We start from the raw sequence: 24,491 nt of genomic DNA on the forward strand, positions 1-24,491 counted from the left end.
AAGGCTTTGTGTGAATGACTCGTTGGACTCGTTGGTGGATGAGGATTCAGCAAGCAGAACCAGTGCATGGATAATGAGTGGATCAGAGGACACACAGAGTCAGGAGACACTGAGTGAAGGGCTGTTGGACCAGTCAAGTCAGGAAGCTTCAGAGTTGGACTATGAAGGGCGGTCTGTGGATCATATCCAGGGCTCTCAATGTGACCAAAGCCATGCAGGCAGAGACTTTGATCTGGACAGTTTAGCTGCAGAACCTGTCTCAGACTTACTTCCCACTTACTTACACTCAGCAGACACAGAGCAGGTAGTCAGGACTCGAGCAGGCAGGGTCAGTAAAAGGGTTAATCGACTCATTGAGTCTATGGTTCAAAAGCCTCTTGGCTTCAGGGACTTAGCAGTTTCCGTTCGCAGAAAGTCTCAGTCACTTCTAACATTGTTTTAGAGGGACAGATATGTTTGGTTACTTTACATGTGTACTTGTGGATATGCATATGAAGGATGTTGTGATTAATGCAATGTATATGAAGTGTGTAATGTACATTGAAGTGACCAGATGTTTGTATGGTGTAAAAGGCATCATATTAATCTAGGAAGGGGCTATGGCTTGATCACCCTTGGTTCCCTCTGAGCCGTTAGTAGGCAGCTAATACAGCTGATGTCAGAGTTTAGAACTCTTCAGTAAACCCTGGTCAGGTTTTCACACTCAGTGTTCATCGTCCTGATGTTGCCATTTGTATCGTATGTTGTCGTATGTTCATGTTTATATTTTACATTTATTAATGAAATATAAAAATTGCCGTTGGTATGTGGGGAAATTGTTTCGATTTTAAAATGAGATTTTGACTATACGATCACATTGAAATGTATTTTGTTGTATTATTTTAATAAGAACACTGCACGTGTTACTCAGTAGCAGTACGCTATGCTGAGGAGAGGTGTGCGTGTGGGAACCCTGAGTCGCTGTACTGATGTAATGTGTGTTGTACACAGGTATGTATAATAAACTCCCTGTCCAACTGGCAAAGCAGAAGATGTTTGTCGTCCATTACTACGCAGAGTCAAATTAGAGGAGTGTCAGGCCAGACCGGCTACACCAGCATTACTCAGCCACAGTTGGTTTCAAAGAAACCTTTCATCTAAGGCATATTGATTGGTTTCAGAAGTTTCTAAATGCACTTTGAGTAGAAATAAAGACTAAATCCACTTACTTACTTGCTTAAATATCACATTTCATATCCAGAGCATTATAATGTCAAATATGCTGGAAAGATGTAAAGCGACAAAAATATACTTTATACATTGGCATGGTGTGGTATTACTTATTGTTATCAATTTATCTAGACAGCATACTGCTGCCTTGGTGTTTTGTTGCTTAATTGTTTTAAATCATAGGATTATTACACATGTTACTGTGATTATTAGTGTTGACCTCACATGCTTTATTATTAGGAAAGACTTTCACTGTGTATGCACTGTGTGCACACAGACCTGTGGTGTACTGTGATTAGCCCAATAGGTTTGGGATCATGCATTTTCTGGCTTAATGGATTTGGCCCTATAGCCTCATATGCTCATAAACATGAGCATGTACAGTATATATGCGTTTACTATACATAAAAAAAATGTTCACCATCTTACCTTTCCTTATATTTTGAAGTCAACACTTGGATTTATGAGCCATGGTGAAATGGCTAGATATATCATTTTAATGCCACTTTTCAACCTTTTAACAGGCTTCATGGTGGTGTGTGCTCCCCTGGCAACCATCTCTAGCTCAGGTCTGTGCAATTCCCTAAGTGGCCTCTGCAGTGAATGCAAAGTTAGAATGACTTGACATCCTGGTTATTTGAAGACAATAATACAGTACATTGTTTGCAAGAGAGAGGTTAGTGGAAAAACGGCAACAGGGTGCGTCAGTAACAATAAATCACTCACTTATTTTTTTTTTAGGATTTTATTTGTTTGGCCAGTTACAAATAGTTTGAGTGGTCTCAAAAGACTAGATGGCAGAGATGACTGTGAATGTACTGGTATGATGACAAGACAGGTGACATTTAAAAGTGACATTTTAAAATTTGTCTGAGTAGGCATGCAGTTTTTGCGATGCATCATGATATTATATCATATAAGCTATTCATTTCAGTTCAACTTTGCTCACTTAAATATATTATCCAGCATTTCCAACAACTATTTGATATTTTTTTTATTTCTTTGTGACATGGTTTCGGCCATCTCTTTTCATAAATACACAAAATAACAGTTTTTCCTTCCTGTAATCCCCAACCGCTATAGATGATGAACACCTTTGTGGCTTACTCCTCTCTCAGTCCGGGAAATGACTGTCATTTCACCGTGCAGCCTCAGTGTGCATCCCTGCATTGATTCATGTAACAAACAATGATGGATTTTAACAACCTCAGACTAGTCATGTCATGATGATTTATGTTAATGGAAGGTTCCTCATTTTACTACTGACATTTGGCACAATCAATAATTGGCGGACTGCAAGGTAATGTTAAGAGAATTTTCAAGAACTTAGTTTCAGTTACTTGATGGGAGAGGAGTATATGCTTGCAGTCCCTCTTAACCTATTTTCCAACACATTTCGGCTTGCCCTGAATTCTTCCACATAACTTCATGTATGTGTGCCACTTCAAACAGTAGCACCTTGCTCATCGGGCTTTGAAGTGTCAGCTGTGTCAAGTTCTCATATTCAGTCTTCTCTAAGGAAACATAAGCATTTCAGGCACATACTTCATGCTCCCTTCTTCGTCACGAAAGCCATCACTGGCTGATCAAGTAATTTTACCACTGTGAATGGTGCTAGCTCCATTCAGGTGTGCTCTATCGCGTGTTGAACACAATGAGTGCCTGTGCTGATCTTCTCTTTAGTAATTGTCTTTTGATTGAGGTCATCGGGACAATTAAAACCATTGAGGGGTGAAAAGTGGTAGCAAGAGACTTGATACAGCTATACTAGATAGTAGAAAGGATGAACAAAACGTACAGAGGAGATAATTGTGTGTCGGGAGCCCCGCTGAAGTCAGGATAGAGCACTGTACAAAATGGCTTTGTCTGAGCTGCTTTATCACAGCGTATTAATCATAGCCTTATTCAAAGAATCTATCAAAGGTGTCATCAGTGATCATGGGAGCTTAATTATCCGATTTGAAGAAGTTATATTTCTGTAATGTCATGAATTTTCTTCAACCTCAGCTCGAGTGGCACAATGGCATAGCACTTTTTATGAACATGAACAATTTGGTGCCAAATGGCGAGTCTAAATTATCATGACTTGAATCTGTGATGTCCCTCTAACATAAAACAAGAGGCTGACAAATAAAACTAACTAAGAAATGCTGTCAACCAGCAATAATGGCAACATCCACTTTGTTTCTTAAATCTGGAAAAACACAATTGGTTGTGTCAGTACGGGGGCATTTTCTCTCTACAAAAATCCATGATGGTATGTCAAACGCGACGGGAGATATGATTTCCCTTTGTTTGCTGCAGGGCCCTTTAGGCAAATCATTGTAATTTTGTGAAATGCTGGTTCTTAAGAATACGACACATCACTCAGGCAAGTTTTGTCAATATCGGGTCAGTAGTTTCTGGGATGTTGCTATTGACGAACGAGATAGAGGTGGATAAACTGTTCAAATAATGAATAGTTTCTGAACATTCACACACCGTTTGACTCAAGTGTAGCAGTCAGCTGAATGTCACGTATGAAACCAGAGTTTGAAAATATACACTCCAAATCACATTTTATTTGTTATCTACACTGGCCATTCTGTGTGAATGTGTACCAGTGAAGCGTGGGCAGAACAGAGTTGTCTCTGTGTGGGAGATGGCGGTGGATCTGTACTAATGCACACTAAATAGTCTGAGGGTGTATGAGAAACAATGTTCAGGCTGAAGATTTGTAGTTTTCATGTTGTGATGATTTATTGCAACACTACCAAAAATAGACTTAATTGTCTTTGTTACAAACAGTGGCAGCAATCATCCAGTTTACACTATAATACAATATATAAGGTTTTGGGGCCTGATTTGAACCAAACTTCTAGACATCCTTTCCAGCTGAATGGATGTTAAAGCATCAAAAACAGCAATGAATCAAAAAGAATTCTCATGAACAGGTTTGTGTGATATCGTACGATAACTGTTGCACAACCATTTGTGTGATTTCATACAAAATTATGTCTTTACAGTTAAATTTAGCAGACAAAAGGTAACTGTGAGCCGGGTACAGGGCACTGTGAGGTTATGGCCGTTGCAGTTGAGTTTAGCCGACAAAAGGTGACTGTCCTGCTACGACCACAGTTAAGTTTATTCACCAAAATGACTAGTTAAGATTAGAAGAAGATTGTGGTTTGGGTTAAAACACCGGTCCCTTTAAGTCGTACTCCCGGGACACAAACACTGGTTTCCTGTGTAAAAGTCTTAACTTCTTTCGGGACACAAACTCCGCTCCACCGCTTGAAAACCCTGCATTTCAGGACCCACCCCGACCTCCTCCCTACATGGATCTTTGTGCTTTAATACAGCGGCAGTCAATGTGCTGCATACAGTAATAAATACGTGGAAAACATACCAATTACTCTATATTACTTTTCGTAGCTATGTACGTATGGTTCATGAGAACAGCCTGAATAAATACACCAATTGACATAGCCCTGATAGTTATAACATTGCAAATTTCCTAAAGACCAACTAATTAACAAAGTGCTTACCCCAATTATGTTTTCATTACCCATTTGGATAACCATCAATGACCCTTTTTTAATAATCATCCCTGGAGTTGGATTGTTATAAGGGGTACGGCCTGTCTTCACACTCATTGGAGAGTTGTTATGAATAACAAAAAAGGCTTTAAATGGGAAGATGTCATCTCTCTTGGGAATGCTGATAGCCACTATTGTTCCATTCATTGTTATCTTTCTCATCAATGTCAGCCTGTAACTGAGACTGAGTAGGGTGTAAATGATTGGCTACTTGATACCACTTAAAAAGAATACTTGTAAATGTTCCAATGTCAGTGAACATGTACAATGACACTAAAGACTATTCTTGAAGAGAAATTTCACTCAAAACTGAACTAAGATAATGCTTTTCAGAATATTTTGAACAGCACATTCAGCACAGTGTCTCCCTAAGCTGTAAAGCTGAGCATCAAGATTTGAATCATGATGTCATCAGGTGACCTTTTTGGAGCTGATCCAGTGAAACTGAATTAATGAATGATGCTGTGGGCTCAGAGGATTTTCGTCTTAAATATTGCATCCAAATGAGTTTTATTTGAATGTAGGGCTTTCAGCTGTGATTCAGAAATGTCCCCGTGTCCCGGTAAAATCACCATGGGTGCTGTCGTCCTGTCCCAGGAGTTGTCATTATTCACTGTCCATGAAGCAGCTCCAGGATTTGCCTGTAAATGACATTACTACAGTCTGACTCTGCTTTTCAAGGACATACTGTTCATATTCAGTTTATTAAGCTGTGGACTGCAATATTACAAAAACATGTTTGAAAGGTGCATGTCCCTTTCAGTGGTCAGTAAATTAAATGTAGCTTGTGCCACTTAATAATCAGTAAAACATAGTGAAAGTAATAGTCTGTTATAATCCATTAATAAAAAGTCCATTTGGGGCACACATTTAATCGTCTATCTTTAACTGTCTCTTTTAATTGGTGAATGTCCTATGCCAACACAGCATATCCCCAACCCCAAAATGAAATAAACCTATAGAACTGTTTCAGCCTAGTTTTCTGTTGCACAAACAAGTGCATGCTGTATCCTCTAGATTTCCTCTGGATTTCCTCAGGCGAAATAGAGATTTTCTGGATGCGTATGTGTGGTGTAGGCCTAGATGCAGACATCCACAGGCATGCCATTATGCATATCAGAGTCATATCAGAGGTAGCAGGAAATTAAGTGAAGTGTATTTTCTTCACGTTACACTTGTTGACACCTTGCTTTGATGATTTCAAGTTTTCAGCATTTTGAACTTGGCGGTAATTATAATAAATTATTTGGCAAAACCCTGAAATTCTACAGATCTTCCTTGTGCCTTGTGTTTTCTCAGTGGAAAATAAACCACTAACCACTCTTAATGCTTTTCAAAGATGAATGTTTGTAATTCATTTATTTTATTTATTGTTATTAGTCCACATTCTTCAAGCTCTTAAGGAACGGCACTTGATTACTTTTTGAAAAGAGAAAACATATTGGCAGAGAACATACTAACTAATGTTTTGCTACACTTTTACTAAACCTTTTTACTTTACATTGCTGAACAACTTTACTACAGTCTGGTTTTGACGTTTTCTCTCTTCATTGAAGGAAAACCGTTTCTTTCATTCCTTATTCACACACACAAAGAACTAGTTCTAAGAATAGAAACATGTACTGTACGTAAACATGACATTAAATGTTTAATGAGTCATTCCCGTTACACTGCTTAGTGTACTGTACAAGGCAGTTGCAGGGAATTCTCTTCAGCTTTTGCTTTCAGAATGTAGTGCATGCTCTATAGTAGAGGTTTGCATTAATTAGTACAGGTCTTTCTGAATAATGAACGTAGTTGACGTGGAGATAGTGGGATATTTTATTGATAAGCTTGACCCCAGTCAGACATTATCAGAATGTTGAGATGATGGACAAAACAAAAATCTTGTTAATCTATGTAAGCTTTTTTCAACAAATAAATAATGCAGCAAATTATTTTCATTTCCCACTGTTTGCCTGAAATTGGCTTTTCAATGATTTTATTTGCATTTCATTTCTTGGTGTTTTCTGATATGGGCCCAGTCTATTGGCCACAGCTTCGGGAACAATTGGGAAAAGACAATAGAGTACCTGAATTTGTAAATGTGCAGCAGACAGGACCCGTTCTAAAACAATATGAACATTGACATTGCTCATAGATTGGCTGCGTTCACCAGCTGCTTCCACAACACCTTTGATGGCTTTATATATGCTGTTTACCTCATCCCCGGGCTACGTGCCATTTCTAAGTAGACAGTTCATCAAGATGAGTGACAAGTGAAGGAATGGGAACTTTACCAACTGATGGGGTTGATATGGAGACAAATGATACACAACCTGCCTTAAAGGATGAAGTTGCATACTAGCTTTCATTCTATTTGAACCCCTTCTTAATCTGCTAACTTCTTGCTACTGTCTAGCTCCATTGGTATTTGCTGAGGGAGGGCAGAGCTCAATTTAAGTTACTCATCTACTACTACTCATCCTATTAGTTGTTTTTAAGAGTTTGCTATGGCTTTAACACGGCTTAGCTAAAGGGTAATCTAGAAAATATGTTCATTTAACAAAGAGCTTGTTTTGGTCAAAAGGAGTGAAACTGCGAGAGTAATCCCCCGCATTATCATGTTTTAACTTCATCCCTTTGCACTCGGATTAAAACCTCCAGTGTGTGTAACAAGACTCATCCTAGTCGCTTGTATAGGCTAAAATACAAAAATGGCTCCAGCAATGTTTGCTGTCTTTAAACTACACATTCGAAAAAAGTTTATTTTGTTAAAATGCAAATTTGATTTTTTTTCTGAGAAACACTTGATTAGATAGGACAACATGTAAAACAGATTGTTTAGTTGTGCATCTTGACTGTTGTGGAAACCCATTTAGACATATACTTTTCTTAAAATATTGTGCTTGTTGTTTAATGTTTATTCAATGTCAAACTAGTTCCAAGGCATTTACAATACGATAACAATAAACCCCCACACAACCACACAAAATAATCCTAATGTTTTATGAATTACTTCTATTTACACAGAAACTAATCTGCCGCAATAACTTAATAATTGTGACTAATCACTAGGGCTGTGAATCTTCACTGGTCTCACGATTCGATTACGATTATCCTGTCAGCGAATCAATTCAGTATCACGATGCATCACCACCTCTATATTATATATTGCTATACATGTTTTCATCAACAAATTCAAGCACTCAGATATATATGAACTCCCATTTTTTATTGTATCTGCTCTTAAAAAAGACACTTCCTGAACACAGCAGACAGGCATAAATTAAAAAAAAGCAGCGATCGGAAAACCAGCAAGTGACATCATAAGGCAATAATCGATTATGGTCTGTCACTGCATCGGTGCAGAATCGTCCAGGTCAGCATTGCAATGCATCGATGCAATGATTAATTTTAACCCCCCTAGTAATCACCATTTTGAAATGGTTGTATATATTATTAACATCAAGCTAGAGCTGGGCAATATATCGATATTATATCGATATCGTGATATGAGACTAGATATCGTCTTATATTTTGGATATCGTAATATCGTAATATGGCATAAGTGTTGTCTTTGCCTGGTTTTAAAGGCTGCATTACAGTAAAGTTTTGTCATTTTCTGAACTTACCAGACTGTTGTAACTGTTATATTATTTGCCTTTACACACTTAGTCATTGCATCCACATTACTGAAGATTATTTATCAAAAATCTCATTGTGTAAATATTTTGTGAAAGCACCAATAGTCAACACTACGATATCGTTGTGGTATCGATATTGAGGTATTTGGTCAAAAATATCGTGATATTTGATTTTCTCCATATCGCCCAGCCCTACATCAAGCTCCCTATCAGGCTTTATAGACAAAAGCCATAACTTTGTGTGCTTTACCCTAACATGTTGCTGCTTTTGTTCACACTACTGTAGAGCCATCGAGGGAGAGTTACACAGATCTACTCAGGCCTGGAGTTGGCATAGTAACGTAAAGGGTAAATCCTCCTCAGCTCTAGTTGTATGCATGATGACATGCACAATTTCCTTAACATTTACAGATGAAAGTATATGTGAGGGGATGGAGCGACCCTGTATTCTCCAGGACCAAGTGTCACTGTAAAATTAAGCTTTGAAGTAGGTCAACGTATGCTTGCGGGGGGGCTCTTCAAATGAACTCTGCTACACTGGCATGTGGTGCTTCTGTGTCTGCTTTGTTCCAGGTCTGTGTCCACCTGCAGTATAGGCAAATATATCTCAATGTACAATATTGTAGAACTAATTAGCTATGCAATTTCAAATATTTACAATATTACAATTAGGGATGTAAACAGTTAATCAACTATCGATTAATTGTCGATAAGAATTTACTCGATTAAATTAAATTAATTGTCGGCTAATTGAACATTGCAATCTAAGACCGTTTTCCACAGGACGTAGGCCTAATTGAACATGACACGAGATTCTCGCGGGCGGCGAGAGACCCGACACAAATTTGAGGCGGCAAAAAAGAAACCAAGCATGAGGCGGTCAAAACGGAGTGGAGTGTGGGAGCATTTCAAATTAATTAATGATGACAAAGACGCCCAATGTAAACTCTGCGGTACTACGTTTAAGTTCAGCAGCTCTACGAGTTCGCTACCTTCATAACTTGCATGCAGCCATGTTGCAGGGAGGAAGTCTGTCGCCTTCACAACCTACAATCGCTGCTGTGGTGGGAAGGCGAGCATGTGACCACAGGAAAGCGGAGGGCATTACTCAGAGGATTTGCGGCATGATCGAAAAAGATATGATGCCAATTAGCACCACTGACGGTGAGGGATTTCGGGAGTTATTACACTACATGGAGCCAGGATATAATATCCCTTCTCGAGCGACCATTACTACCCACTTGGAAGCACGCTACAAAAACAAGAAGGCTGAGCTAAAAACACAGTTAGCCGCGGCTAATGTGGCTCTGACGACGGATTATTGGACGGCACTGACTACAGAGAGCTACATAACAATCACTTGTCACTACATTGGAAACGACTGGCAGGTAAAGTCAGCAGTGCTTCTCACGGAGAGCCTGTCAGAGAGACATACAGCTGATAATTTAGCTGACAAACTCAACCAGGCTGTCACGGGGACTCACCGGGTGTGTAATAGCCTGTGTGTACGACAACGCTCGGAACATTGTCTCAGCAAACAACCCCGCACGAGTCAGTTGGAAATCAGTTTCTTGCTTTGCACATATGTTAAATCTGGCCGTCAACGACGGATTCGCTGCTGCTGGTGTCAACCGAGTAATGTGGGTTGCTGCTAATGTTTCCAGATAGTTTACCAGATTATTATATGTAGGCTTAATATAGTGTAGGCTAAGCCTACACATATTGTTTAGATTTCTATTTAAAATGTATTTTATGTTGCTTAATGTTTCACATGCAACAGGTGAGCCAGTGCACGATTATTTTTTATGTATTTTAATTTTCTGTTAATACACTATATATACCGTGAGATTTTTTTTTTGTGAGAAATTTACATTCTCAGGAAAAAAGCCGCTTATCAGTTAATTAATTGTTAATCGATCGATAAAGTCAATCAACTAATGATTAATAAATTAATCGATAATTTGCATCCCTAATTACAATGTATTAGTTCTACACAAAACCTAAGTCTGATATTCATATTAGTAGAGCAAATGGTAATGGGGATTTGTACAAAATATCTGTAATATACACACTCTGTCTTCAAGTGTTCGTGTCACAATATCCACAATCAATGAGCAAGCACAGCAGAGATAAGTATCACAGAGAGCAGTGAAGTGGCATTCACTTGCTGCCTCTTACACATGTTTTTTATGATGATTATATTCAAATGGTTACTGAGGAGAAAGATGTTTGCTTCTGGTACTGCTAGGTTCTTGTGCTGCTGCTATTGGTTCCATTACAGATGCTACTAAAAAATCACTACTGCCTCTACCACTTATTATTGTCATTAGCACAAATTACATGGTTGGTGTAAGCGCTTGCATCTAGTATTTGCAAGAAAAACCAAAAGCTGCCATGTTATCCCTTTTTTATCATTTACTTCATGTATTTCATATAAATACTAGGGCTGTCAACCCATTCAAATACTTAATCGTGATTAATCGTGTGAGTGTCCTAGTTAACTCGTGATTAATCACACATTTTTTATCTGTTCTAAATGTACTTTGAAAAGGATATTTATTTAAGTTTTTAATTCTCAAGTGGTATTTGAGACTCGACGTGCGTGTGTGTGTACTCTACTACAATGGCACGGATTACATTTCTGGTCTCATTCTAAGGTCGACTCACCTTCCTTGATGCACAAGATGTATGCTAATTAAAATGTTTAAAGGTGAGATATATGATACGTGTGCAAACGACAATTACATTATTATTATTATTATTATTAGATCTGGGTATATCTTGGTAATACAATTGTCATCCTGGCCTCCGCTTGACTTTATCACTCAACCTTTGTTGCTCTAATACCTTTGGTAAAAAATAAAAAGGTTGGATCCATGACATCTTTCAATAGAGAGATAGCCTAGTTGTTAAATAATCCATAAAAAGTTGGTAAATTTCCCCAATAATACCCGAAATGTCAGTGCTGACAAACATGGAACATATACAACAGTACAAAAATATAGGCTCACAATGCAGTGATCAGATCATTCATACAATTTTAACAAGGCTGTCAGACGCACACTATGTCGCTGTCTTGTATTGTCTTGAAATTACACAATAATACTGCTACAAGTGGCCGATGAGAATAGAGATACTGTGGTTACCAGGCGATGTTTGTGACTTGTGTCCAACCTCACCCTGGGAAACCAAGTCTGCTTTTGTTTCATGTGTAACAAGGCCTGCGCAAACACAGGCATGAGATTAAAGTAGAGGCATCGCATTCAGAACCGTCAGTGCACCCTGCGCATTCTCTCACTTAAATCCATCTGGCCTGGGCTGTGATCAATGGACAGAACTGTGGCAGAATCCAGCTCTACAGCGCCCTAATTTACATAATATAGCACATACCTGGAACAGTTGCAGGGTACTATGGAGTGCGCTGTTTTGAAGTATATTCAAATTAGAATAATTGTATGTAGAAGTGGTTTTAGACGCGTGCAATCGATGACGAAATGTGCAGTGGTTTCAATACAAAGAAAATTGGAAAAAACTACTGCCCCAACTGGCAGGAGGTTTAAAACAAATACAACCAAAAAACATTAACCAAAATGTATCTTACAGTTAGACCACGTTTATGCTTTGCTTGTCATTTCCTGTCATTTATGTCATGTCTCGTAGGCTACCTAATTGAGCCTACTTTTTCATGTCATTATGCTCTATGCCTTGCATAAATTTGTCTCTCCCGTATAAAGTATATGGTTGACTGGAAAGTGAAAGCTGAGACCACAAAGGACATGTCTGGCAGAGTTCTGTGAGACACTGAGCAGTCAAGGAGGGTGAACTTTACATTGTCTGAGTGCAGACCAACTGTATTTGATATACACCAGGGACACATGCTCTCTGATAAAAACTTGACAGTGGACAAGCGAGATTCACTTCTCAAACCTCAGTTACTGTAACTCACAGGTAACTAAAGAAGTACTATTTTCAAGATAATGCATCTTCGTCAACATTTGTTTCCACATTTACTGTAATCATGACTTATACTTTACATCTAATGTGCAGTTGCAATACGATGTATTTTGACCCCTTTGCAACTTTAAATATTAGATTATTTGTTACCACTTTTTCATTTTCGATACTGATACCATAACAGTAGGTATGTGTTCATACCAATACTAATCTGAAGCTCATTCTTTCCTACTCTCCTTCTTCCTAAACTGTGAATAAGCCACTCATATGCACCTTGCTTGTGTGTGCAGCTAGAGCTGCAACTAACAATTATTTTAATAAGAGAAGTAACTAGAAAATAGTCACATTTAACAAGTTGGAATAATTTATTATTAAAAACAGACAAACAATTGCTTGATTATCAAAATAGTTTCCGATTAATTTAATAGTTGACAACTAACTGATCAATCTTCGCAGCTCTAGTGTGAGCCATGAAACATTTAAGCTTGGTGCGCTGCTTTTTGTAAGACAAAACCTCAATTATGTTTTTCAAGGCCAATACCGATACCGATTATTAGTAGTTAATGGAATCGATATTTGGAACCGAGATGCATTTACTGTACAGTAAAAATGAAAATATTGTAGTCAAAATTAACAATTTGGAATGTTACAAACTCCAACACAAAAGTTTGTTTAAATGCTTTAGGCAATTATTTAATAAAACTGAAACTTTAAACATAATGCACCGTCAAAAAAATGAATAAAAAAAACCCAAAATAGCTTCCTGAAGTTTTAACGTGCTAACAGTTTTTTTGCAGGCGTTGCAGACTGATAACAGAGCTGTAGTGGAGCCAAAGTAGCGCACCTTTTAATTAATTAATTTAATTGGTTATCTGTCAAATCAAACACAAATACATATAATATGCAAACTGCCAAATATCGACCCCGATAATCGGCCAGACCGATAATTGGTGGATCCCTAGTATAGACTGACGGCTCAGCAGTGTAATTGATTACGTTGTTTGTCGGCTGTGCATGACAAACATGTTCATACATATATATATATGCTTAATAGCTGGTTTGATTTGCATTGATATGGCTGTTGTCTCAGTTAGCTATTAGGCTAACTGAAGTAAAACCATGCCAATCTCTAGGTATGGTGAAGGGTATGTGATGATGTGGGGCTATTTTATTTCCAAAGGCCAAGGGAACTTTATCAGGATGCATAGTATCCTGGATCCATGAAATAACTGGCCTTTAAAAATAAACATCTGCCTTCCTCTATGGGTATTTAACATAGGGGTATGTATAATTATGGCCCCTGTATTTTAAGGAAGAACATTTATTTACAATACATTATTCATTCACAAAAAAAAAATTGGTGTCCTTAAAAGGTTGGATTTTTCCTCATTTCTTTAATTAAGGCATTAAGATCAATTTCCAAAAGATGATTTTTTTTATTCCTCTTTTTAGTCAACTTTAGCATGGGTATGAATACTTATGAGCAGCACTCTCTCTCTCTCTATATATATACGTAAAGTAATATTAAATAGATTACAGTCAGCTCCACGTTCACTAGCTGCAACATTAAAATGGTGAACACATACATGTGTCAATAATTTTTGTCCAAAAATATATATTGTAATGCAATATAAACTTTTTTGAAATGTAATTTCAAACCTGTCAAAAGTGCACCTGCTACTCAATCCATTTTGTCATGTCAGCTTTTCCAAAATGACATGTCATATGTACACATAACTTTAATTTTCATCACTTGAAGTTTAGCCTTTTAGAATTGTGTGTGTGTTTTAATGTATGCAATAGGCTTTGGCTCGTGTTCCATCACACTGCTACGGTATGTTTTATTTTTATGTAGAAGGTCACAGTGTGGTGAAGGAGGATGCAAACATTTTCTCCAAAGGAGAATAGTTTTTACCAGCCTGGGCAGACCTTCAGCTATTTAATTCTTTGCATTGGTCAACAAAGAGAGTGAAAACGATGACGTCTGTTAAGTGTTTTCCAGCTGTAGAGAAAAGGATTATAACTAGTGCTGTCAGTTAAACGTGTTATTAACGGCGTTAACGCAAACCCATTTTAACGGGGTCAATTTTTTTATCGCGAGATTAACGTTCTTTTTGGCCTAGCAAACTTTGTTGTTTTTTTTCACATGCTGTTGCAACAACTAGTAACGTTAGAAAACGTACAACACCACACCGGATCTAGCTAGACCGGAAACAAAACAACAGGCACGCCGCACACACTTGTTTGGGCTTGTGAGCCGGCCAAAGAGTAGTAGGCTAATGTTACGTTTTGAGTGGATGGCGAGTGGGAGACGCCGAAATGGATGCCAATAAGATTCTGAATGGAAAGTTTACTTTTAAAAAGTTGCCAAATGGTTCCATTGACAAGACCAAAGTGATCTGTGTGTTTTGTCGTTGTGAACTGAGCTATCATCGCAGCACGTCCAGTCTGAAATACCACTTGATGGCCAAGCAGACAGCTGATGCGAATTCTCCGCCCCCTCGTCAAAGCCAGGCGACAAAAGCCTAAAGCAAGCCGATCCACTTTTCCATGTTGATAAGAGCATTAAAATGAAAAAAAAATAATTGGACAAAAAGAAATCTAGGGACATTTAGAATAGATAAAAATGTGAGATTAATTGCGAGTTAACTATGACATTAATGCGATTAAATATTTTAATCATTAGACAGCACTAATTATAACATATAGCGAACAACGTGCAAAAGACAGAAAAAGCAGCTTATATTACAATGACAGAAATGGATAATTGGGTTTCTCTCTCTCTCTCTCTCTCTCTCTCTCTCTCTATATCTTTGTTTAATTCTGTTTTTCTTTTGTTCTGTTTCTAAATAACAGCCCTAATTGCTAAGTAACTAATTGTAGTAGCCCTGCAGGTGCATTCTGGGAGGATAGGGAGCGAATGAGGTGAGGCAAAGACGAGGAGGCATAAATGATGAATGTGAGCCGACTCCTGGTGGATCTGGACATGCTTCCCTCAGCCCTCAGAGCTGTCTGTGCCACTGCATTAATGATCTGAATGACAGGCAACTCCAATGAAGATGAGAGAGCCTGTTAGTGAGATAAGGAAGGAGAGAGAGGGAGCATACATCCAAACATGTTGACAAAGAGACAGGAAAAAAATAGATGCATGGAGAGGTACTGCTCTTTGAGTGGATATGAATGGCACAGAAAAAGAATAACAAGCTCAGCACATCTTACTGTCTTTATACATCAGCAACATTAGCATTGTTTTCAAATATAAATCCATAAGTCCAGAGAGCAGTGTTTTACACGTCATTTTTGCCTGAATATCAGTGTTTTTAGTTATGGTGGTCAGGCTTTGATGCTGAATTTATAAAGGTGCTATTGAATATATATAGCAGTATAAATCATGACAGTCTTTTTGGAATAAATCGAGTGATGCATTTACAGTATATTTACATGTCTTTCAGTATTGTTGAAACATTTCTTGTTGGTGCTCAAACCACAGAAACCCCAAGACAGAAACAAACAGGAACCTTATGTGTAGAGCTGCAAAGATTAGTCGATTAGTTGTCAACTATTAAATTAATTGGCAACTATTTTCATAATTGATTAATCGGTTTGAGTCTTTTTTTTTTTTTTTTTTTAATAAAAAAAGGTAAAAAATTCTCTGATTCCAGCTTCTTAAATGTGAATATTTTTTAGTTTCTTAACTTTTACACATTTTTCACCATTGTCTGACATTTTATAGACCAATCATCTAATCGATTAATCGAGAAAATAATCTACAGATTTATCGACAATTAAAATAATGGTTAGTTGAAGCAGTACTTATGTGTGTCATTCCCTCCCAGTGAAAGGCCTGGTTTAACTAGTACGCAATGTGCAAGGCCATTTCGCTATGCAGGCGCTCCACCTTGTTCATTACGTTTTGGACACCTTGTTGTGTTGAAATGCTTATGTAGATGATTATTGAATTCATGTATTTATTATTATTCACAGCAGCAACACACTCTTTAGACTGCAAGCCATACAAACTATTCACACTGTGTTTGGAGCATACATGTGCCAGTTTGATACTCTGAACATGAGAATATGTGTGTGTGTGTGTGTGTGTGTGTAACATATTTTAAGAGCTGTGATGGACTGCAGGTAAAAAGTGTGTGTGTAGTACCCATTAAACCAGCAAAATACATAAACAGCAACATGGTCTATGTTAAATTAAATATTTAAAATAAATGTTTTGTAGTAATACTGCTTTTGCACCACATACAGTATGTTCTATAAATAACAAGAAATACAGGCACTGGTGACTCCGCAAGCTTTTCTTTCTTTTTATAAATAATTTACTGCAGAGGTAATAAAAACTGCTGTTCCATGTGAAGGTATGTTTTGCACAGTGAGGTCACAAGAAAAAGTCTAACCTATTTTATTATTTTACATGAACTAGTGGAATGGGGGTATCCTTTATGACCCATTTATTGATCTGAAATGCAGATATGTAATTTAGTGATATTAGCACAGTGATTTGGACTGACAGTTGTAGAGCTCTACAGTGTGCTTCTGGATGTACTGTACGTGATAACCAGATGTGTATCCTCCCACCAATGGATGTTTTTCTCTGTTTGTAGGCACAGCTTTAATGAAGAAGCAGACCTGCTAACATTCTTGCAGAAGGGACCCTCTTCAACAAGTATGGGGTCACCATGGAAACCATTTCTCCTCCTGTCTGTCATCAGTAGCCTTTCAGGTAAGAAATACAAATGTCAGTGTTCAAAGATGATGGTAAGAAATATTTATCCAGGGTGTGATATTAGAAGAAATGGTACACTACACACTGCAATCTACCGTAATGGCATAGCATATTGTAAATGTTACATAGCTGGGAGATCATCATTTATGGATGTGAGAGGACACACTTGGAGTGGACGCATCGACATCTTTGAAATGAAGAATGTTGCATTTAAATCTGAGTAGAAGTGAAGATGCCATGGCTCATTGAACATTCCTATTCTGTTAGGCTTTTGAGTCTCAGGAGATTTGACAGGGGTTTCAATGCCTTTTCAGTAAGATGGCTGTAAACAGCAGGTGCTCTTAGAAAAAGCATCAGCTAGTAACAGGACCACATTCCTACTGCAGTTTCATAATTTGAAGATGGAGATAAAGAATCAGCAGGGCTGATTAGCCTGTCAAAGTACTTGAGAAATACTTTCCTACTTAATAATTATTACGAGAAGTATCTTTTGTTAGTGTCTTAGTGGCCCAGTAGGAATTTAAACCTCACCATGACGGGGCTCTGCTACATCCACCAAGTTGAGTTTTCAGGTAGAATATCTTTACTGGTGCAATTAGTACTACATGCCCAATTTGAAGTTCCACATCAAGCGTCTCCCTTGGTCAGTATAGAGCCGGTCTAATGGATTCTGCCCTTTTAATAGTTCTGTCAACCCACCAGAGGAGGGTTCATGCACTCTGTGGCTCACTCCGAGCTTTGTTTCTGGGAGTCAAACACAGTGCTGACCTCACTCGTTAAATGGAAACAACTGTTTCTTAAGTTTTGCGCCTTGCCTCTAGGGAATCAGTTGTGTATTTTATTTTATTTTTTTAAGATTATTTTTTGGGGGCTTTTTTCCCTTTATTTCAGAGTGACAGTGGATAGACAGGAAAGGTGAGAGATAGATAGGGGATGACACGCAGCAAAGGGCCGCAGGTCGGATTCGAACCCGGGCCGCTGCAAAGGCCTCAGCCTGCATGGGGCGCACGCTGGGTGAGCTAGAGGTCACCCCAATTGTGTACATTTTTAGAGGAGAAAGATGTTTTTTATATATATTTTGAGTATCATGCTTTGGTTAAGCTGTCACAATAAGCACTACCAATACAAGGACGGAAACAAGGTCCTCCCTTCGTATAAGTGGAAGAGTTTTGTAAGGTGACATTTTTTATATAGAGGTTTTGTGTTGACACCTTGACTCCACTATAGCTTGTAAATCTTGCAAAGGGCAAAATCAGTATGAAGATGAACCAAGCTTATTCATTGTAACTTGAGTGCTCTGGAATTTTCAACATTGTCACACTACTGCTCTTTCAGTCAGTAACTTGGAGGATGCTGGCCTTGGGTAAGACAACAACTGGTTTTCATAGGACTATTTCTGCAGGCCATATTGTACATATTGCAATGATTCATTTTCAAGTCTTCTGAATATCACTGGCATTAGAAATGTTAATGATTAACTGTTAATCGACGATAAGAATTTTGAACGAATAATACCATAAGTTAAACAGTTAAAAACAATGTTATACAAAAAGTAATTAAAAACTTTTTGTTGCATTGTAAAAGACAAAAACGCTATACCAGTGGTTCCCAAACTGAGGGCCATGCATAGACTGTATATAAGAGTGAACCAACAGATCCCGTTGCTCTGGACGGAGACCAGTGAAGGCCAATAGAAGCACTTTTCTGGTGAGCGCTGAGCGTTACTGAGCAGCCTCCAACTGAGGGAGACGACGTAAATGTGACGTGAGCAACGTGTCTGAAAGTTGGAAGTCTTCTGGTAGCTGTGCCAAGAGAAATCTCAATCATTCCCAATCTTGCAGAGACGGAGAGCGTAGGTATATGTAAGGAGATAACATGGACACAGGCTAATTATTGCTAACTAAAATGTTAGTTAACATTAGTAATTAAACTTAAACAGCTAATGTAAGTCGAAACTGTCTGCGAGCTTCTCCTGTACTATACGGTAATTCCTCTACTGTGCGACAGTAAGTCCCGTGGTTATGACACAATCGTTAGCCTATTTTTACAAAAGCGTCTGCTATGGAGCCATAACGTGAGGTACAAGGTAATGGAGCCTTTTATACATTGTCGTGTTTCTTTAGAAATAAACAATGGACAAATAGAGTCTTTAAACGCTTCAGATGTAAAGTTATTCGCTGTCAAAGTGACGTCAAAATGAATGGCAGTCAATGGAATGCTAATGGGAGGTGAGTGCTTATTAGCATCAAAATGGCGCCATAGGAGGTTCGGGTTGTGAGGAGACGTTTACCCCCTTGCGGGCATGTCCCCTGGGGGGGGGCGGTAGTTACATTACAAAGCATAGACAAGTTTGTAAAAGGACTGCGTGGTAAACGTAAAACAAATGATGAAGCCACACCAAACACCACAACTACCAACACAAAGACAAATGTTGTGACATATGTTGTGGTGACCACAATGTCATCTAAGGAGCCTGATTTGACTGCCAATTGCCATCTTATTGACTATCTATTTGCAGGGAAACACCTAATTGTGGCTCACCTCTCCCTTTTTAGGAGCCACTGTGCTATACAATCTATTTCTTACCTACTAATTGCAATGTAAGTTCTTCTTTTATCTGCTAACTTCGTGGCTCTCTGCTGGACGGTGCTCACAGCAGAGAGCTACGTGAAACATGCCACTATATCTATGAGCATAGACAGGATAACAATGCGCTGTACAAAAAGCAACAATGCGGTAAAACAACAGCAAAGCTGTTTCAGGATGACATCTTTGTTTCAAGATAAGGAGCAGTGTAAGGCGTCTATAGTCAGAGATAGTGTTAGCCACTTGTATGAAGGCTGTCTGTGAAAAAGCCAATTCAGCATTATAGAATGATGCATATTGTACTGTGTACATATTATTTTTTTTTTAAATGTACGCTAAGAAAGGCCTGTGGTGTTGTTTGCATAAGCAATAGAAATGTTTTTGTAACCTAATCAGAAGCATTTTAAACAGTTGTAAATGTGTAAATCTTGCCTCCCCCATTAAGGTTTTGAAAGTGATTTAAGAGAGGCGTGGGGACGTGTACTGTAAGAGAAATGGTGAGGCTACTTGAGGATATCTTTTAAGGATATCTTCACCAGCAATGGACCTCACTGACTGCATAGAACAAGACAGTGTGGTGGATATTAGCACACTTAAGTAAATTGCCATACTGACAATTCCACTTCTGGGTCCTGTGCGATTCTTGAAGCAGATCAAGGCATGATAGAGTACAGTAAAATTACATTCCTCAAGACGCCTTTGTTATCTGGTTGTCACATGTGCACACTGTGCTGCCACCCTCTCCAAGTTTAAAGTATAAAGAATTTATTTTTAATTTTTGTCATCAGCCTTTTAGATAAAAAAAACAAAAACAAACAAACAAAAGTTTGGTGGTTTAGACCTCATTATGTGCAAAAGTATTCAGCCAGTCCAAGTCAATCAGATTCAAGAATGACTCAGAATGTCACAGTCAAGGACAACAAAAAGATGTTTTAACTGCAGTGTAACTGCAAAGTGCAATGACTGAGCTTTTCAGACCAACACAGGCTCTCAGACACATCTGCTGTGGGTGTCTATCTGATTAATGTGAGATAACAGCAAAGGCCACGGCTTCTACAGTATAGTAGGTGCTGTTGTTGCAAACCCCATGAGCAGAGAAATGGGAAAACTAAATGGAAAAATCAACACACCCCATCCCAAAGGCATCCCAAAATCTACTGTAGGACTGGACAAATGTAATTTGCAGCCATGGGGTCTAGCAACTCTCCGTTGGCTTGCGAGCTGGAAAAGCAAAACTCTAGCCGGGCCAATCACATCGTGTATAGAGTCGGTGGGCGGGCTTAACATAATGACGACAGAGTTACGGCAGTTCCGCGTGAATTCCCTGCTACTTGAAAACAAAGACGATGGCTGCTGCTGCTAGCGAACAGTGGTCTTTCGAATCGGCTTTCTTTGAGAAAAGAACAAAGAACGGCACTGAAGTCATTCTTAAAAAAGGAAGATGTGTTCGGAGTTTTGCCGACCAGACACGTTTAATCTATCAACTAGCGTTGCTCTGGTTGGTTGTAGCGCTATCCTATTGCATGCAGAGGGAATTTGAAAGACAACCGTTTATCCCGCCCACTTGGATTGAACCCTGCCAATGGTGAGTTCCCAGACCCAACATCTTGATGTGGGTCTGGCTTGTCAGGCTAGCAGCAATGTGCAGTACAACAAAAATATGATGTTTTTTGAAAATTAAACCATGTAAACCTATTCTGGTACAACCTCTAAATACAATTATGAACCTGAAAATGAGCATAATATGAGCACTTCAAACTAGTTTATAAGTGTTATAAACAGGGACTTAGTGGTTTGTGCTAGGGCTGTGCAATTAATCATAATTTAATCGTGATTATTATTTTGGCTCCCAATGATCACAAAAACAGAATAATCGAGAAAAACAATTATTTAGCTCATTACGTTTTGCAAGTAAACTCTTATTTTCTCTTGTGTTCTGAATGGAAAAAATAGAGTTTCAACAGGAAAAGTATTAAGGCAAAGTTCACAGTTGTATGTGTTTTTTTTTTTTTACTGTTTTTCCACTGTTTTTTAAGTTCAATAATTGCATCTTTCCAGAAGTCAACGAGTAATCGTGTTAAATTATCGTGATTTCAATATTGAAAGAAATAATCGTGATTATATTTTTTCCCATAATCGAGCAGCCCTAGTTTGTGCAGTTAATGTTTTTCAGTTGAGTCAATTCTGTCCATTGATTTTTGATCTCAGCATTTAGTTCTGTGGTACCTTGGATGCATCAAGTTGACAGAGTTTACTCCGCTTGTTCATTATAGGTATCTCAGCCCTCTGTTGCTACATTGACTTCTGTTGTCTTACTGCTTTGCAAAGTATTTGCCTTCCAGAAAAAGGGGTCGGCTCTTTCTCAAAGGCCTTTATTACGGGATTGATACCTTTACAATTAATTCTCATGTGGAGAGTAATGTCTTCTGTTATTATCAAAATTGCCATTTCAGTGGTAAGAGGTAATATAATATAAAGCTTTATTGCAGACACAGGTCCATATAACACATAATACAGTATACATAGTATAAAAAGGAGATACAAAAATATAGGATACACAATAATACATAAAAATTGCATATGAGCCTATAGGATATATAGGCTATTGCACCAATGTCGTCTTAACTTAGAAGTGTATCTATAACAGCTTTTCAGAGGGCTGACTAGAGCTTCAGTTATGTGGTTCTCTGACTTGTCCAAGCGACACATAAAACTAAACATCATTTGTCTTAAGAGTGCCTCACACGTTGGCACTCTAGTGGACACAAACAAATGACTGGCACTATGCCACCTAGGGACACGGAGCAACAGCCTCATTGCATCATTGTATGCTACCTTGACCCTCTGCATACTCTCTTTCTTATAATTAGACCTCAGTTGAGCAGTATATAGCGGTGTGATGTAGGTTCTAAACAGAGAGCACTTCACAGAGTCAGAGCACATAGAGAACCTCCTTATAAGCTAGCGCTGTCGGTAGAGGTCTTGTCCTCATATTTAGGACACATGTCCTAAACATTTAATTTCCTCACACACAGCAAGAGGACTATCTGACAAAAAAAGAAATAAATAAATAATAATAAAAAAATATATATATATATATATATATTTTATTTAATTTTTTTCTGGAACACAAACAATTAAAATATTCCAAGTTTCAGACAAATTTATTACAAGCTCTTTTTTGTATGTTCATGTTTGTAAACCTATTGTAAGTAATTTCCTGCCGCTAGGGGTCTCTCCATCGAAACCATGAATATAAACATGGATTTTTGACATTGTGAAGTTGCGTGGGATCATTGTTGTTGCTGATTAAAATGTATCTGTTTAAGGATGAGTTTATCTATTATTATTTTTTACGTTACACTTAGTAACATTTATTCCTGTCATATCATTCTAATGAAATAGCAGCAGTGTTTCCCACATAAAAAATTTAATTATATTTGTGGTGGTAACTGATTGGTTAGCGAGCAAGCAAGGTTACATTAGCCAGCAGCTAAAACCACAATATAACAATGTGTTTTACATGTCAGTGTCCCCTCTCGGATGTTTTTAGCACCTGGGGGAAAGGGGTTTGTTGTACACCCCGCCGCTGGGAGACTTACCACCTCCAATGGGGGTGGGGCTGGGGATGGTGGCATCTCCGTGGCGGACCAGAGACTAGTGATCGACCGTTTAATCGGTTGGCCGATGGTGGCAACAGCACATGTTGACGCCACAATGTTGACGGATGTCTGTGGATTGTTTTTTAGGGAGAATTGTTCATTTTACCAAACAACAATTGCTACTAATGTTGGAGCATAGGTAAAAGTTGAGGTTTTCCAAAAAAACAGCGCTTAGAGCCGAGTATGCTTTAAGAGCTCACAACTGTCAGAAATATGTCAAGTTTTAGTAAAAATGTCGCACTTCAGACTAGTTTTCAGTAATATCAGCAACACGAGCCTTGATCAGTCACTCCCAGAGGTGTGAAGCAGTCTTTGTCTATTATGGTACTTTTGAAAGGATGGCTTGTGTAATGGATTATTGAGCTACTGTTCTCTCTCAATATTCTGAAAAACGCTCACTTTGAAGACATCTGTTCCCCTGTTCTATTTTATTTTCCTCTGTACCTGTCTCCACTGCCCAGTCCTCATTCATTCCATAGATATTAAAATCATGCAGTAGCAGAGAGGGCAGCACAATTAGATTTCTTTCATGTTTAAAAGTGGGCTGGGCAGGCATGATGCCCCCCCCCCCCCCTCCCAAATTGAAATACATTGTTGCTTGGAGTGTTAAGTGTGGAATGGTAATCCAACTAACTCTGAGTTATCTCAATATTAAATGTGTGTTGCTGGGAATATATATGTGTAGTGCTGTATAAGTGAAGCATGAAGTCATTTTCACCAAGGGCAAAAGAGTCATGCACCAGAAATATGGTTGCGTACGGGGAAATGGATCAGTATCTGCATGCACTACACACTACATAGCTTGACCATGAAATGAATATATTGCTGCCAATGTATATGCTACCTTTAAACATTAAAATACAGAGCTTTGTTAAAAGTCACTCCCAAGCAAGAGAGGTTAATGCCCTAGCATCCCAGTACCCAAAATAACATAGTGAATACCTGAAACAACAATGCATAGCTGCAGGTTATTATATTTGTGTGTACAAATACACACACTTTGGGATTTATATTTGGGTCCCACCATCAGGGACTAATTGACATTGTTCCAACTGGCAGGTGAACCTGAGCTGTGACAACCTCTCTTACACTTACAACTTGAGACAAGAAAATGAAAAAAGGAAAGGAAAAAAAAGTAATA

At 38.3% G+C, this 24,491-nt stretch overlaps 1 protein-coding gene and 1 long non-coding RNA gene across 4 annotated transcripts in view; one reads left to right on the plus strand and one right to left on the minus strand.

The window, feature by feature from the left end:
- Positions 1-24,491, plus strand: part of cntn5 (contactin 5) — a 138,732-nt gene that overhangs the window by 24,804 nt on the left and 89,437 nt on the right. For all 3 annotated transcript variants that reach the window (XM_036001227.1, XM_031297540.2, XM_031297542.2), the window contains exon 2: positions 16,981-17,099. In XM_036001227.1, coding sequence (XP_035857120.1) covers positions 17,045-17,099 — 55 coding nt within the window. In that variant the 5' untranslated portion in view covers positions 16,981-17,044. The remainder of the gene's footprint in view (positions 1-16,980; positions 17,100-24,491) is intronic.
- Positions 9,498-22,976, minus strand: LOC118495042. The gene is made up of 3 exons (XR_004897331.1): positions 22,963-22,976; positions 14,297-14,302; positions 9,498-9,794 (listed from the first exon to the last, which is right to left on the minus strand). It is a non-coding gene; the product is annotated as an uncharacterized LOC118495042 (long non-coding RNA).

The sequence above is a fragment of the Sander lucioperca genome, chromosome 5, assembly GCF_008315115.2.
Source record: "Sander lucioperca isolate FBNREF2018 chromosome 5, SLUC_FBN_1.2, whole genome shotgun sequence".
In the NCBI taxonomy this organism is placed as follows: Eukaryota; Metazoa; Chordata; class Actinopteri; order Perciformes; family Percidae; genus Sander; species Sander lucioperca.